Below are 14,395 nucleotides of genomic sequence, written 5' to 3'. Positions count from 1 at the left end.
CCTGACCTCGTGATGCGCCCGTCTCGGCCTCCCAAAGTGCTGGGATTACAGGCTTGAGCCACCGCGCCCGGCAAGATTATTTCTTGAGGATAAATTCTTAGAAGTGGATTTCCAGGCTTAAGATGTATATATTTTAATTTTTGGTACATTCTAACTTTTGGTATATACTGTCAGGCTGCCTTCTAGACAGGTCGGTCATAGCCACATATGCTTGGCCAACAGTGTGGTACATCTTTGCCACGTTTGTTGTTGATCTAATGATAAAATATATCTCCTTGTTTTAATGTGCACTTCCTTGCTTTTTAGTGAATATAAGCTTTTTTTTTTTTTTTTTTACATATTAGTTATTTGTATATTTTATATTATAAACTGTAAGTTTCTTTTTCTTTTTTCTTTTTTTTTTTTTTTTTGAGACAGTCTTGCTCTGTGACCCAGACTGGAGTGCAGTGGCCCGATCTTGGCTCACTGTAATCTGCCTCCTGGGTTCAAATGATTCTCGAACCTCAGCCTCCTGAGTAACTGGGATTACAGGCATGCACCACCACTGGCTAATTTTTTGTATTTTTAGTAGAGACAGGGTTTCGCCATGTTGCCCAGGCTGGTCTCAAACTCCTGAGCTCAGGCAGTCTGCCCACCTTGGCCTCTCGAAGTGCTAGGATTATAGGCATGAGCCACTGTCCCCAGCTGTATGTTTGTTTTCTATGTTTACTTTGTCATCTTTGAAGATAAGATTCAGTTATGCCTTTTTGGCAGGAATAAAGCAGAAAGGATGCTGTGTTCTTCTCAGTGCATATCAGGTGACACCATGTCTTATTTATTTCATATCTGGTATTGTTCACTTATAACTTGACTAAGATGTCATCTGCCAGGTTTTTCCACTGTGATGTCAATTAAAAGCGTTTCATACTTAACAAGTAATTAAGTATCTTGTGGGAAGAGATCTTGAGACCGTGTAAAATCCCATTCTTCAGCCAGCATTCACTCACTAGTTTTAGCATCCACAGATAGTTCTTGCCTAAATCAGTTATTACTAAGGTAGCTACCCAGTGGTGATGTTTCTAATTCCATCATTCCTTCTATCATTTATTACTTGGCATTTAAGTGTAAGGTAGAGCAATCTCTTCTCTTTTATTTAATTATTCATTATTTTTATCAGTGTTGACTCATGGGTTACTATGTTATTCAGGATTGTAATCTGTTACTTTCCCTGTTTTTTGTTTGTTTGTTTTTTGTTTTTCTGAGATGGAGTTTTGCTCTTGTTGCCCAGGCTAGAGTGCAATGGCGCGGGCTCAGCTCACTGCAACCTCTGCCTCCCAGGTTCAAGTGATTCTCCTGCCTCAGCCTCCTGAGTAGCTGGGGTTACAGGCATCCACCACCACGCCCCGCTAATTTTTGTATTTGTAGTAGAGACGGGGTTTCACCATGTTGGCCAGGCTGGTCTCGAGCTCCTGACTTCAGGTGATCCACCTGCCTTGGCCCCCCAAAGTGCTGGAATTACGGGTGTGAGCCACCGTGCCCGGCCACTTTCCCTGTTTAATAGTCAAATTATCTCAGCTTTGGTCACTGGAAGTCCTTCAAGTTGCCTCTTATATCCCTTGCAGGTTCCCTTTAATCTTGGAGCACTTTCTTTCTTTTTGGCACATGATGTTCCAGGCCTGTCTTCCCTGTCCCAGTCTTTTCTGTGTCCTCAGACTTTTCTTCAGGGAACCCTTTTAGTGGTGAACAACATTTTGAAACCAGTATCTAGGCTCTAGGTGTGCTCATTGCTACTAGGGTGTCACTGTAGACCCTCTGAGCAGAGACAGCTAGAAAATGTGTGTACCTATGTATGTATACATTTATATGAACATACACACATCTTTCCCAATTTTTTATCTGTTTATATCAGGAGTTGGCAAACTGTAACCCAAAGGTCAAATCCAGTTCACTATCTATTTTCACAAACATGGGGTTTTGGTCTCGCTGTCACCCCCAGGCTGGAGTGCAGAGGTATGAGCTCAGCTTACTGCAGTCTCAACCTCCCAGGCTCAAGCAATCCTCCCACCTCAGCCTCCAGAATGGGTGGGACTACGGGCATGTGTCACGATGCCCGCCTAATTTCTTAAAAATGTTTTAGTAGAGATGAGGTCTCACTATGTCATGCAGGCTGGTCTCAAACTCCTGGGTCCAAGCAATCTTCCTGCCTCAGCCTCCCAAAGTACTGGGATTACAGGTGTGAGCCACCATGTCTGGCCTCACAAATAAAGTTTACAGGAATATAGCCACATACATTTGTTTACATATTGTCTCACTCTACAATTGCAGAATGGAGTAGGTGTAACAAACTCTCTGGCTTGCAAAGCCAAAATATTTACTGTCTAGCCCTTTATGTAAAATGTTTGCCAACCCCTAGTCTATGTTAAAAACCATGAGTTTGTATTAATAAGCTCAATTCCAATTAACACCTCTATTTCTAGCACCCTTCTCTGAGAGTGAAGATCCTCCTTTAATCCTCAATATATTTATCTGCACAATCCCCTTTTATGTAAAAGATTTCCTAACTCCATCAGCCAAATCCCTTCAGCCTTGATGAAGAGGGAGTCTTTAAGTTTTGATGATCTTGTTGGACAAATCTTTTCCCTTATTATTTTTCATCTTTTAAAAGTAGTGTTTATGTTTTATATAAATATTATATTGGTTATTCCTCTAGAGTATACATAAAATTAATAACTCAATTCACCCAAAAATTTCTCTGGGAGAATTGTATTGAGTTTGCAATGAAATTCTTGGTTGGGACTCCAATTTCAGAACTGTGGGAATTATAAGTCCTGGTACTTAAATGAATGCCCCATTTTCCCTTTGCTCTATTCCCAAACACAGTGGCAGCCAAGAACCATTTTGCATTCTTGGCAGTCCCCTACATACTTGGAATTTATAAGCTTGCTCTCCTCCCATAGAGCAAAGTTACAACTCACAGTCTAGAATAAATACATCTCCAGAGGCTTTTTGTATACTGACGTGTCATGTGAAGTATGTATGATGAAGAATTTCTATTTCTTCTCATTCTTTCTTCACTGAAAAATAAATTTTAGCCAAATCCCAGCACTTTGGATGGCTTGAGCCCAGGAGTTCTAGACCAGCCTGGGCAACATGGCAAAACCCTGTTTCTACAAAAAATACAAAAATTACCTGGGCATGGTGGTGGGCGCCTGTAGTCCCAGCTACTCAAGAGGCTGAAGTGGGAGGATCACTTGAGACTGGGAGGTCAAGGCTGCAGTGAGCCAAGATCGTGCCACTGTACTCCAGCCTGGATAACAGAGTGAGACCCTGTCTCAAAAAAAAAAAAAAAAAAAAAAATTATTTTTAAAGGAAGCAGACATATTGGAAGCAATTCCAAATGTAGATAGGTAATATGGGTTGTATATGATACCTGCAGTATATAATTTTTAAATATGTTTGCTTGCAGGATGCCATGGCTTTTAATAAGTTTAATGTTCTTCACTGGCACATAGTCGATGACCAGTCTTTCCCATATCAGAGCATCGCGTTTCCTGAGTTAAGCAATAAAGTGAGTAAATTGTATTGTACTCTGTCTACAAAAACGCTGGGTATAGTTTCATTACAAGTTTGTAACTTAAATGTTTGTTCTTATGGATAGAATCAAAGTGTAAAAATCAGATGTTTATGGTTTTTAATTTTTTTTGGGGTGTGACTTAGCATTTTACATCCATAAAACTTTTTTGTTACTGTTATAACTGTTACTGTAATTGTTATTGTGAATATAAACAATCTCTGGGGAAGTATAAATCAAAATTTAACACCTTAAGGTAGAAGCCCTGAATAATTCTCAAATTCTATATGGTTAAGATAATATGTTTATCAAGTTGTCCAACAGTGTATTTGTTTTAAACATAATTGTTTGGAAATCCATAAATGACTGTTTTTCTCTGAGAAACTACATGAAGTAGGGAATTTTAGAGGTGAGAGTGTTTTCTTAGAAAATAATGGTAGTCTCAGTTAACAGTGTTCAAATTGACTGTATTACGGACCAGTGGAGCTGGGAGGGACCCTCAGTGTCCCCTAGTTTAATATCCCTGTAATACAAAGAAGGTACCTGACATTCAGAGAAGTGATGCGCCTTGTCTAAAGTTGTGGTTAGGATGGGACAGAGCCAGGACTCTAAATTCTGTCCTCTGGCCATAATTCCAAAATGTTCTCCAATGTTATGTATGTAGACTAAAATGTGCTAACAGCACTTATGTTTTTGTTTCCTTTTGTTTTACTTTTTATTATGGCAAATTTCAAACATATACAGATATAGAATAGTTTAATGAATTCCCATGTTCTGATCACACAGGTTCAAACATGAATACATGGTCAATCTTGTATCACTTAAACTCCTGCAGACAAGCCCTGCCCCATCCTGTTGTTTTGAATAAAATCCATCATCATATCTCACTGTCAAAAGGCCTGTTCTTTAAGAAAAAATAACCATAATACATGATTGCAGCTAAAAAATTAACAGTAATCTAGACAGCCAATCAGTGTTCACATTTCTCCAAGTGTCTTTTCCTCTTATTTAAAAAATTATTTTAAAAAATTTGCAGTGGGATACAAATAAGCTCCATAATTGTGGTGAGTTAATATGTCTAGTAATTCTCTTTTGATCTATGGGTCCCCTCTTCCCACCTTTTTCTCCTGTAATTTGTTGTTGAAGAAACTGAGTCGTGTGTCCTACAGTTTCCCACAGTCTGGGTTTTGCTGATAGCACCCCATAGTGTCAATTAACATGTCCCTGTGTTTACTATAAACTGGTAGTTAAATCTAGTCTTGACAGAAATTTGATATGCGGTGCTGGGAGACAAGACTACTTTTCTGCCATTGAGCACTTATAGCCCATAGTTTGAGAAATGTGCTAAGGAACAGCTTTGATAGAACTTTAGTTACAATATTGAGTTCTAATTTTTCAAGTGACCTATAAAGGGACTGAGGTAATCATTAAAAACCAAGTCACTTATTACAGAGTCTATATGGGAATTTTTCAAGCTGATAGTAATTCAAGCTGATAGTCCTTTGCAGGACAATAGCTATGCTTTGTAATAAGGTGTACATTTTGACTCTAAAATTGACAAGAGCAGTGTTTTCAGAAGTCTCACTTTGGAGACATTTGTTTTGTTGTATGCCTACATGGAAGTTGAAACAGCATGATAGTAGACACTCTTGAAACAGGAGGCACTGATGGAGACAAATATTTCTACCAGTAAATCTGGGATTAGCTCAAAGTATACTGAGAATTTATTGCTAAAATATGGTAAACAAATGATTTGACAAAAGCCCCAAAACGGCTATCATCCTTTGAGTATGTATGACTTAGTAGAAATTTTCTTTCTGAAATTTCCTACTCCTGAAACTATGGCCCTATATTATTTTTAAATGAGTCCTCTAATATCACATTAAACTAATATGTGAAAAAATTCGCTGTCACATATCAAATGCAAGCACAATTGTTATAGTGAAAAAATTCATAGTGAAAAAATTCGCTGTCAGATATCAAATGCAAGCACAATTTTTAATTTCCAGGATCAAATCTACATTGTACATTTTAACTTGAATAAATATGACTTTTACAGGGAAGCTATTCTTTGTCTCATGTTTATACACCAAATGATGTCCGCATGGTGATTGAATATGCCAGATTACGAGGAATTCGAGTCCTGCCAGAATTTGATACCCCTGGGCATACACTATCTTGGGGAAAAGGTAAGGAGTTGTTTTATTTTATCTTATTTTTTATTTTTTGAGATGGAGTCTTGCTCTGTCACCCAGGCTGGAGTGCAGTGGTACAATCTTGGCTCACTGCAACCTCCACCTCCCAGGATCAAGCAATTTTCCTGCCTCAGCCTCCTGAGTACCTGGACTACAGGCATGCGCCACCATGCCCAGCTAATTTTTGTTTTTGTTTTGTTTTTTGAGACGGAGTCTCGCTCCATTGCCCAGGCTGGAGTGCAGTGGCGTGATCTTGGCTCACCGCAACCTCTGCCTCCCAGGTTCAAGCGATTCTCCTGCCTCAGCCTCCTGAGTAGCTGGGACTACAGGCGCCCGCCACCACGCTAATTTTTTGTATTTTTAGTAGAGACCATTTTAGCCAGGATGGTCTTGATCTCCTGACTTCATGATCGGCTCGCCTCGGCCTACCAAAGTGTTGGGATTATAGGCGTAAGCCACTGCGCCTGGCCAGGAGTTGTATTTTATAAGTTGCAAAAGTAAATATTTGAGGTACTGCATTTATTTTATGACCTAGTGTTTGCTCATTTTGTTCTTAATTGTGATTGGTCTATCAGTAACGCTATTGACAGATACAATTCAGTAACTACTATGTGTCTACTGTGAGCAAATCATTGTGATTAGGTATGGCCTAAAGTATAAAAAAGGGAATAAAAGAAAACAAAAAGTGATTACAAAAGGTAGAACATAAGTGAATTCAAGAAATGGTTTCATAGATGAGGTGACACTTAAAATGCTTTTGAATGATCACAGAATATATTCACGTTTCTGGTAGAGGAAATGGCATAAGGAAAGGCGTGCAAAAAGTGTAAGATATGCTTGACAGGTATGTAGCTGGAGTAGAGTGTAGCAGAGTAGGAGGCATTATAGGGTGATGATTAGAACTTTGGCTTTGGAGCCAGACAGCTTGGGTTTGAATCTTGCTTCTGCCATTATAAACTAGGTGACGTTGGGCAAGTTACAATATCTCATCTTCAGTTTCTCCATCTCTAAAATGAGAATTAGTAGTAGCTATCATGTAATTTTTTTGAGAATTAAATAATGTAAAGCACATAGCACAGTACCAACATTTATAATTGCTCAATATTATTAGAGTAGACATGGGGAATAGTGAGAGGTAAATCTGGAAGAGTACATTAGAGGGTCTTTGGTGAGGAATGTGAACTTCATCAGGACACACTGGAAACCAGTGAACATTTCTGAGCAGAGGAGTAACATGATGGGAACCACACTTTTGGAAAACCTTTGGGAAAGTGACAGATTGGAGTTCTGGACCAGGAGGGTGATAGTGGGAATGGAAAATAATGGACAGAACTGAGAGACATTCTGGAACTATCCATGGAACTTGGCAACTGATGCACTCCAGGAGAGAGAAGAGGTATATACTCTAGGATGATGATGGTACCCTTGCTAGAATACGAAAATCAGAAGCTAGAGAAAGGGAGCTTAGGGACTGCAGATGTTGTGTTTTGTTAGCTTGTATTTGAAGTACAGTTAGGATTTCCAGTTGTATCCAGCATGGAATTTGAAATATGAATTGAAGCTCAAGAAAAAGGGTTGAGGCAAACTAAAGATTTAGGAGTTAACATTTGATAGATAAAATCTCAGATATAATGGGAAACAAAGAGGCAAAGAGAACAGGATTCAGGAAACATTTCCTTCTTATTTGGAAGAAATTACTAGCTCTTAGTAAACATGCTCATCTTTTGTGTATATAATCTTGTAGCTTCAATAAAATGACATAATAAAATCATGTGGAAAACCAGATCTTTATAATGAGTTCACTTCTTTTAAAAAGAATCTTAATAATAATTTCTTCTAGGTCAGAAAGACCTCCTGACTCCGTGTTACAGTAGACAAAACAAGTTGGACTCTTTTGGACCTATAAACCCTACTCTGAATACAACATACAGCTTCCTTACTACATTTTTCAAAGAAATTAGTGAGGTGTTTCCAGATCAATTCATTCATTTGGGAGGAGATGAAGTGGAATTTAAATGTTGGTAAGATGATTCCTTAAAACCTCTTTAAAAAAAAAAAAAAAGAGGCTGGGTGCGGTGGCTCACGCCTGTAATCCCAGCACTTTGGGAGGCCGAGGTGGGAGGATCATGAGGTCAGGAGTTCAAGACCAGCCTGGCCAACACAGTGAAACCCAGTCTCTACTAAAAATACAAAAATTAGCTGGGCTTGGTGGCAGGTACCTGTAATCCCAGCTACTCAGGAGGCTGAGGCAGGAGAATATCTCGAACCCGGGAGGAAGATATTGCAGTGAGCTGAGATCATGCCACTATACTCCAGACTGGGTGACAGAATGAGACTCCATCTCAAAAAAAGAAAAAAAGAATAAAAAACCTGTTGCATTGAAGTAGCTGTAGAGAGCTCCACACCGTAAGGCTTAACAGTAACATGCCTGCTTGTAAGGGTTTAAATTGGGCAACATGACTCCTGAGATGGGGTAGATTTTTGTAGAATGTACATTTGGGTGGTATGGCAAAGTAAAGCTTAAGGAAAAACAAGATGCAGAAGAAAATGGAGATTCAAAAAAAGACTACTGTGAAATGAGAACAACTTTAGTGAAAGAGGGCAATCGATGATTAAATAGGAAAGATTTTTCAAATAAAAATTCTCTCTGCAAATAGCTTTAAATGGAGGAGAAAGGTGGTAAGGTAAAGAAAGCCATTTTTACAGGAAGTCAGCTTCTTGAAAAAACTGTTTGCAATGGATAATTAAGATAACTTGTAATTAAGTTTTTAGGCTTCTTTTTACTACCTACAAACTTTAATAGTTTTAAGTCTGCACAACTGATATTAAGGATATATACTGCTTTAAATAATAAAGTGAGCATATCAAACTTCTAATGAAATTTTAATCACTTTTTGCTGTAGGGAATCAAATCCAAAAATTCAAGATTTCATGAAGCAAAAGGGCTTTGGCAAAGATTTTAAAAAACTAGAATCTTTCTACATTCAAAAGTAAGTTGTTTGAAAGCCTATTTCTGTTTTTATTAATGCTTTTTGTAAAAGTTTATTTAGTAATGTGCTTTATTTTTACATTTTCTCTACATCCTTTGCCTAAGTGTAGATGTGAAAAATCACTAAAGCAGTACCTACTGCTTGTTTTAAATAAGTAACATGGTGACTCCAAGTATTTTCCAATACCTGTTGAAATATAGGAAGGCAGTCATCTGTTCTAAAAATTCAGCTTGGGCTGGGCATGGTGACTCACGCCTGTAATCCCAGCACTTTGGGGGGCCTAGGCAGGCAGATCACCGGAGGCCAGGAGTGTGAGACCAGCCTGGCCAACATGGTGAAACCCCATCTCTACTAAAAATACAAAAATCAGCCAGGCGTGGTGGTGGGTGCCTGTAATCCCCGCTACTTGGGAGGCTGAGAGAGAATCTCCTGGGAGGCGGAGGTTGCAGTGAGCCAAGATCACACCACTGCACTCTATACTCCAGCCTGGGCAACAGAGTGAGACTCTGTTTCAATCAATCAATCAATCAATAAAACTCAGCTTGAAGCCCTGGCTACCCTGTGAAGTCTTCACTACCATCCAGCCCCTAGAATTCATTCCATTTTGTCAATTCCAGGAGCATTTATTTTACTATATAGCTGTGCTACCCAGTATAGTAGCCATAGCCACAGGTGTCTGTCCATATGTAAATTAATTAAAATTAATGAAAGTTAAAAATTCAGCTACTCAGTTGCATTAGCCACATGTCAGGTGTTCAGTAGCCAGCTGAGGCTAGTGACTGCCATACTGAGAAGTGCATATATATACATTTCCATCCCAGGAAGTTTTACTAGACCATGCTGCTCTCTACAGGGATTGGCAAACTTTTTCTGTAAAGGGCCAGACAGTAAAGATTTTGGCTTCATGGGCCACGTACAATTTTCTTTTAACTTAAAAAAAAAAAAAAAAAACTCAAATTTTAAAACTTAAAAAATGCTTTACAAATATAAAAACCATTCTTAGCCCATAAGACATACAAAAACAGCCTGCAAGCTGTAGTTGCCAACCCTTATGCCGTACCATTTATTTGGCAAGCCCAGGTTCCAGCCTTTGCCTATTCAGCTTTTTGTGTGATGCATTTAAATTTTATTTATCTGCAAAGCACCTGGCATTGTCTAAATATCTGTAAATATTTGTGGACTGATTGTCAGCAACTTTTACATGTAATTTATGTGATATGACAGGCTAGATCATGGTCCCTATCATTTTAAGACAGCCATAAAATTTTAAGAGATTGCTGCTTATACAATTTCCTGAGTTGCCTACCAACTCAATTTGAGGCCACTTCTTAGGGGTATGTTTAACTCATTCATTCAGCAAATAATTACTAAACCCCCAAACTACGTTAGGTTCTATATCATGTGCTAAAAAGGGGGAACTACTTGTGACACTTCCCAACTTTAGCTGCTTCTGCTATAAAGCTGTATTATACAGAAAGGCACCTCTCAAAATGCAAGAAATCCTTGATAGAAAAATACATGTTTTGGCCGGGCGCGGTGGCTCAAGCCTGTAATCCCAGCACTTTGGGAGGCCGAGATGGGCGGATCACGAGGTCAGGAGATCGAGAGACGATCCCGGCTAACACGGTGAAACCCCGTCTCTACTAAAAAATACAAAAAAATAGCCGGGCGAGGTGGCGGGCGCCTGTAGTCCCAGCTACTCGGGAGGCTGAGGCAGGAGAATGGCGTAAACCCGGGAGGCGGAGCTTGCAGTGAGCTGAGATCCGGCCACTGCATTCCAGCCTGGGTGACAGAGCAAGACTCCGTCTCAAAAAAAAAAAAAAAAAAAAGAAAAATACATGTTTTAAACATATTGTTAAGCTTGTGATCTAAAATAACTATAATTTTTTTGTAATACTAGGGTTTTGGATATTATTGCAACCATAAACAAGGGATCCATTGTCTGGCAGGAGGTTTTTGATGATAAAGTGAAGGTGAGCATTGTGAAGACTGCATCTGATCAATGTAAGAGAATTATTTTTCTTGGGGCAACTGGGAATTTGCAAGTCTAACTACTAGTATTACCTTTCCAGTGTGGTTATAACGTGACCACTTTGGACCTCATAGTTCCAAGGTAAGTTTGGTAGAAATGAGACTAAAATGCAAGTCTCAGCCTTAGTTAACTGAACCTAAGTGGTATCCATATATAAGCAAAAGTTAAATATCCAAACTTAAGGTTGATGAAACTTTTCATTTTAAGTCCCTAAAATGAATATCACATGGCACTAACTCTGAAGGGGAAAAAGGAAGTGCAGATTTTTTTTAAGGATCTTAGAAAATGATGTTCCTAGTAATAATGCCTTAAACTTTCAATTTCAACTACTATGTTCTACGCCTAATAATATGTATTGCAATTTGTAACGTTAATAGCTTGCGCCGGGCACAATAGTTGAAGTATGGAAAGACAACGCATATCCTGAGGAACTCAGCAAAGTCACAGCATCTGGCTTCCCCGTAATCCTTTCTGCTCCTTGGTACTTAGATTTGATTAGTTATGGACAAGATTGGAGGAAATACTATAAAGTGGAACCTCTTGATTTTGGTGGTAAGTGAAGCAGTTGGTCCAAGTGTTGTGAGTTACTGTGAAGCTGATGGTAAGTGAAGCAACCATTGTTACCTTTATGAGTTTTCTTCCCTAACCTCCCACCCCAGAAATCCTTACCTAGATATCACCTACCACCTAACCTATCTTTTATCTTTGATCCTTGATTTTATGTACTTTTTTTTTTTTTGAGACGGAGTCTCGCTCTGCCACCCAGGCTGGAGTGCAGTGACTGGATCTCAGCTCACTGCAAGCTCCGCCTCCCGGGTTCACGCCATTCTCCTGCCTTAGCCTCCCGAGTAGCTGGGACTACAGGCGCCTGCCACCTCGCCCGGCTAGTTTTTCGTATTTTTCAGTAGAGATGGGGTTTCACCGTGTTAGCCAGGATGGTCTTGATCTCCTGACCTCGCGATCCGCCCGTCTCGGCCTCCCAAAGTGCTGGGATTACAGGCTTGAGCCACCGCGCCCGGCCGATTTTATGTACTTTTTTTTAAGCTCAGTATCATTTTAAACTCTCAAGAAACCATATAGTTGCCTAAATTCAAGAACTTCTAAAGTCTTATAGATCCCCCTAGATTTTATCTCCATTTTCAATGATGACTCCTCACTCTCTACATTCTAAAGCTATTTGATTGCATTAACCTTATATGCCCTCTTCTGAACTGCTTCTCCAATGTAAGACACCTAACCAAAGCTACAGTTTTAGTTCAGTGGATTTCAGGCTGTGTTGTCTTAGGATTCTGAGGAGTAGAATCCTTGGTGGATGGGACATCTGAAGGGTGGAGCTTCAGGCTTTCAGATCCCCTTCCTAAAGAACACTCTACTTTGTCCAATTTTGTACATCAACCTTTAGTACAAAATCCTTGAAAAAGGATTTTGGTATTTAAAAACGTTTCAGAACCATAGGTCTTATTAATTGGTAATTTTATATGCAATGAATTTTATGAGGATCAAAAAGTGTTAATTACTGATTTTTAAAAAGCATTAAGTGGCTGGGTGCAGTGGCTTACGCCTGTAATCCCAGCACTTTGGGAGGCTGAGGCAGGTGGATCATGAGGCCAGGAGTTCAAGACCAGCCTGGCCAAGATGGTGAAACTCCATCTCTACTAAAAATACAAAAATTAGCCGGGCGTTGGGGTGGGTACCTGTAATCCCTGCTACTCGGGAGGCGGAGGCAGAGAATTGCTTGAACCCAGGAGGTTGCAGTGAGCCAAGATTGCGCCACCACACTCCAGCCTGGGTGACCAAGCGAGACTCCATCTCAAAAAAAAAAAAAAAATTAAGTATTCAATTTTTGTTTTAAATGCCAAGAGGTAGAAATTAAAGGCAGGAATGGTCACAGTCCACTAAAAAACTAGTATTCCAACTTATGTTCCCTGGCACACTACTAAATAGATAACCAGGGATTTGAAAAATGGTTTCCGGTGTCCAGATAAGTTTGCATACAACCAAAATAAAACTGTTTAATACTGGCCCACTATGTTAATCTATGGGGCTAACACACACTGTGAACCATGGGTCAGGGCTGGGAATAAAGTGTGCAACCATTATTTTTTGGGAGGGGGAAGAGGGGCCACCTTTTTTGTGCCACAACCATTAACATCTCCCAAGGTCTTGCTGACCACAGGAGAGAAATGTTGCCCTAGGATAAAGACAGAGGAAACAAATCTTGATGAAGAAATTAATATTGCCTCTGTGCACAAGCTTTGAGCTTCTGAACTTATATCAATTCAATGATTTTAATTTAGGTACTCGGGAACAGAAACAACTTTTCATTGGTGGAGAAGCTTGTCTATGGGGAGAATATGTGGATGCAACTAACCTCACTCCGAGATTATGGTATGGGATTTACATGATAACATTTGAGTTAAGAATTAAGGTGCCTTAGCTTTCCTTCTCCATCTAAACACAAAAGTACTAAACATAAACTGCTTGGGGGGATGTGTGGTTTAAATTTTAGGCCTCGGGCAAGTGCTGTTGGTGAGAGACTCTGGAGCTCCAAAGATGTCAGAGATATGGATGGCGCCTATGACAGACTGACAAGGCACCGCTGCAGGATGGTCGAGTAAGAAATATTTGTTTCTCAAGCTAGGATACTATTAAGTCCAGTGTGATTTTTAGCCTTCCTATTCAGTGTTAGCTAGTTTCTTTTGCTATAAATAGAAATGTGTGTTACCTAAGAAATAATAATTAGAAGAAACCAGGAATTATTTTTTTGTAGGTAATAATACCTGTAAAGAAGATATACTCAGACTTACAACTGTTTTATAGATACAAAAAATTTTGGTGTAACTTCGAACTCCATCTTGAGTTGCTTTAATTTTCTTCCCTTATTTTCAGTAATGCTGTGATTTAGTGATTCTAATGTAAATTTCTAAGATGACATAAACGATACCTAAAATATCTTTATTCATGTTATCTATCTACAGACGTGGAATAGCTGCACAACCTCTTTATGCTGGATATTGTAACCATGAGAATGTGTAAAAATGAAAGGGAAAAAAGCACAGCAATCTGTACTACAGTCAACTTTATTTTGAAATCATGTAAATCAAGATATTAAGACTTTTTTGAATAAAATATTTTTATTGATTGGACCTTTGACCCTCTTATTTCTTATTACATATAGAGGCCTGGCATCTTTCTTGAGATAAGCTTAAAGACACAAAAGAAACACAACTTCGTGATAGCACTCTTCTGAAGAGTTGAGTGTTTGCTACGAATAGTAATAACTTCATAGATGAACAGCATGATTCAGGTACAGTGGCTTTAAACATCAAAGCATATTTCTCATTAAATTAAAACGGGTGGCTCCAGCGCCACTATCAAAGCTTAAGTTATATCTTTTATCTAGTTCTCTGAAACAGTACTTTATTTGTGCAATAAAAATTGTTCTTACTGAAAATGAAGTAGCTAGGTGCTCCTGAATTTCTCTCAAAAACTAAAACATTTAGGTCAAACCACTTCTCCGGTTGAGCAGTGTATTTTGATCTTGAGAATTCATGGCTTGATAAGTAGATAGTTCTAAGGCAAAAGTAGCTGAGCCTGATGTTAGCGTTCGAAGCACAGTTGAATAACC

The 14,395-nt window shown here is 39.1% G+C and overlaps 2 protein-coding genes and 1 long non-coding RNA gene across 4 annotated transcripts in view; 1 reads left to right on the top strand and 2 right to left on the bottom strand.

Moving 5' to 3' along the window:
- LOC139363845 (uncharacterized) overlaps positions 1-3,530 on the bottom strand; it is a 12,967-nt gene extending 9,437 nt beyond the window's left edge. The window contains exons 1-2 of the long non-coding RNA XR_011624911.1: positions 3,410-3,530; positions 3,169-3,306 (exon numbers count right to left, since the gene is read on the bottom strand). This is a non-coding gene — a long non-coding RNA (uncharacterized lncRNA). The remainder of the gene's footprint in view (positions 1-3,168; positions 3,307-3,409) is intronic.
- LOC105475139 (hexosaminidase subunit beta) overlaps positions 1-13,913 on the top strand; it is a 27,958-nt gene extending 14,045 nt beyond the window's left edge. The window contains exons 6-14 of the mRNA XM_011730168.2: positions 3,446-3,547; positions 5,610-5,739; positions 7,586-7,766; positions 8,649-8,735; positions 10,636-10,708; positions 11,145-11,319; positions 13,065-13,155; positions 13,277-13,381; positions 13,746-13,913. Of these exons, the coding sequence (XP_011728470.2) occupies positions 3,446-3,547; positions 5,610-5,739; positions 7,586-7,766; positions 8,649-8,735; positions 10,636-10,708; positions 11,145-11,319; positions 13,065-13,155; positions 13,277-13,381; positions 13,746-13,803 (1,002 nt within the window). The 3' untranslated portion in view covers positions 13,804-13,913. The remainder of the gene's footprint in view (positions 1-3,445; positions 3,548-5,609; positions 5,740-7,585; positions 7,767-8,648; positions 8,736-10,635; positions 10,709-11,144; positions 11,320-13,064; positions 13,156-13,276; positions 13,382-13,745) is intronic.
- Positions 13,830-14,395, bottom strand: part of LOC105475140 (GTP dependent ribosome recycling factor mitochondrial 2) — a 48,212-nt gene continuing 47,646 nt past the window's right edge. For both annotated transcript variants that reach the window (XM_011730169.3, XM_011730170.2), the window contains one exon: positions 13,830-14,395. In XM_011730169.3, the coding sequence (XP_011728471.1) occupies positions 14,267-14,395 (129 nt within the window). In that variant the 3' untranslated portion in view covers positions 13,830-14,266.

The sequence above is a fragment of the Macaca nemestrina genome, chromosome 6 (assembly GCF_043159975.1).
Source record: "Macaca nemestrina isolate mMacNem1 chromosome 6, mMacNem.hap1, whole genome shotgun sequence".
In the NCBI taxonomy this organism is placed as follows: Eukaryota; Metazoa; Chordata; class Mammalia; order Primates; family Cercopithecidae; genus Macaca; species Macaca nemestrina.
Note: the sequence above shows the minus strand (reverse complement) of the source record. Positions and strands in the feature narration are given on the sequence as shown.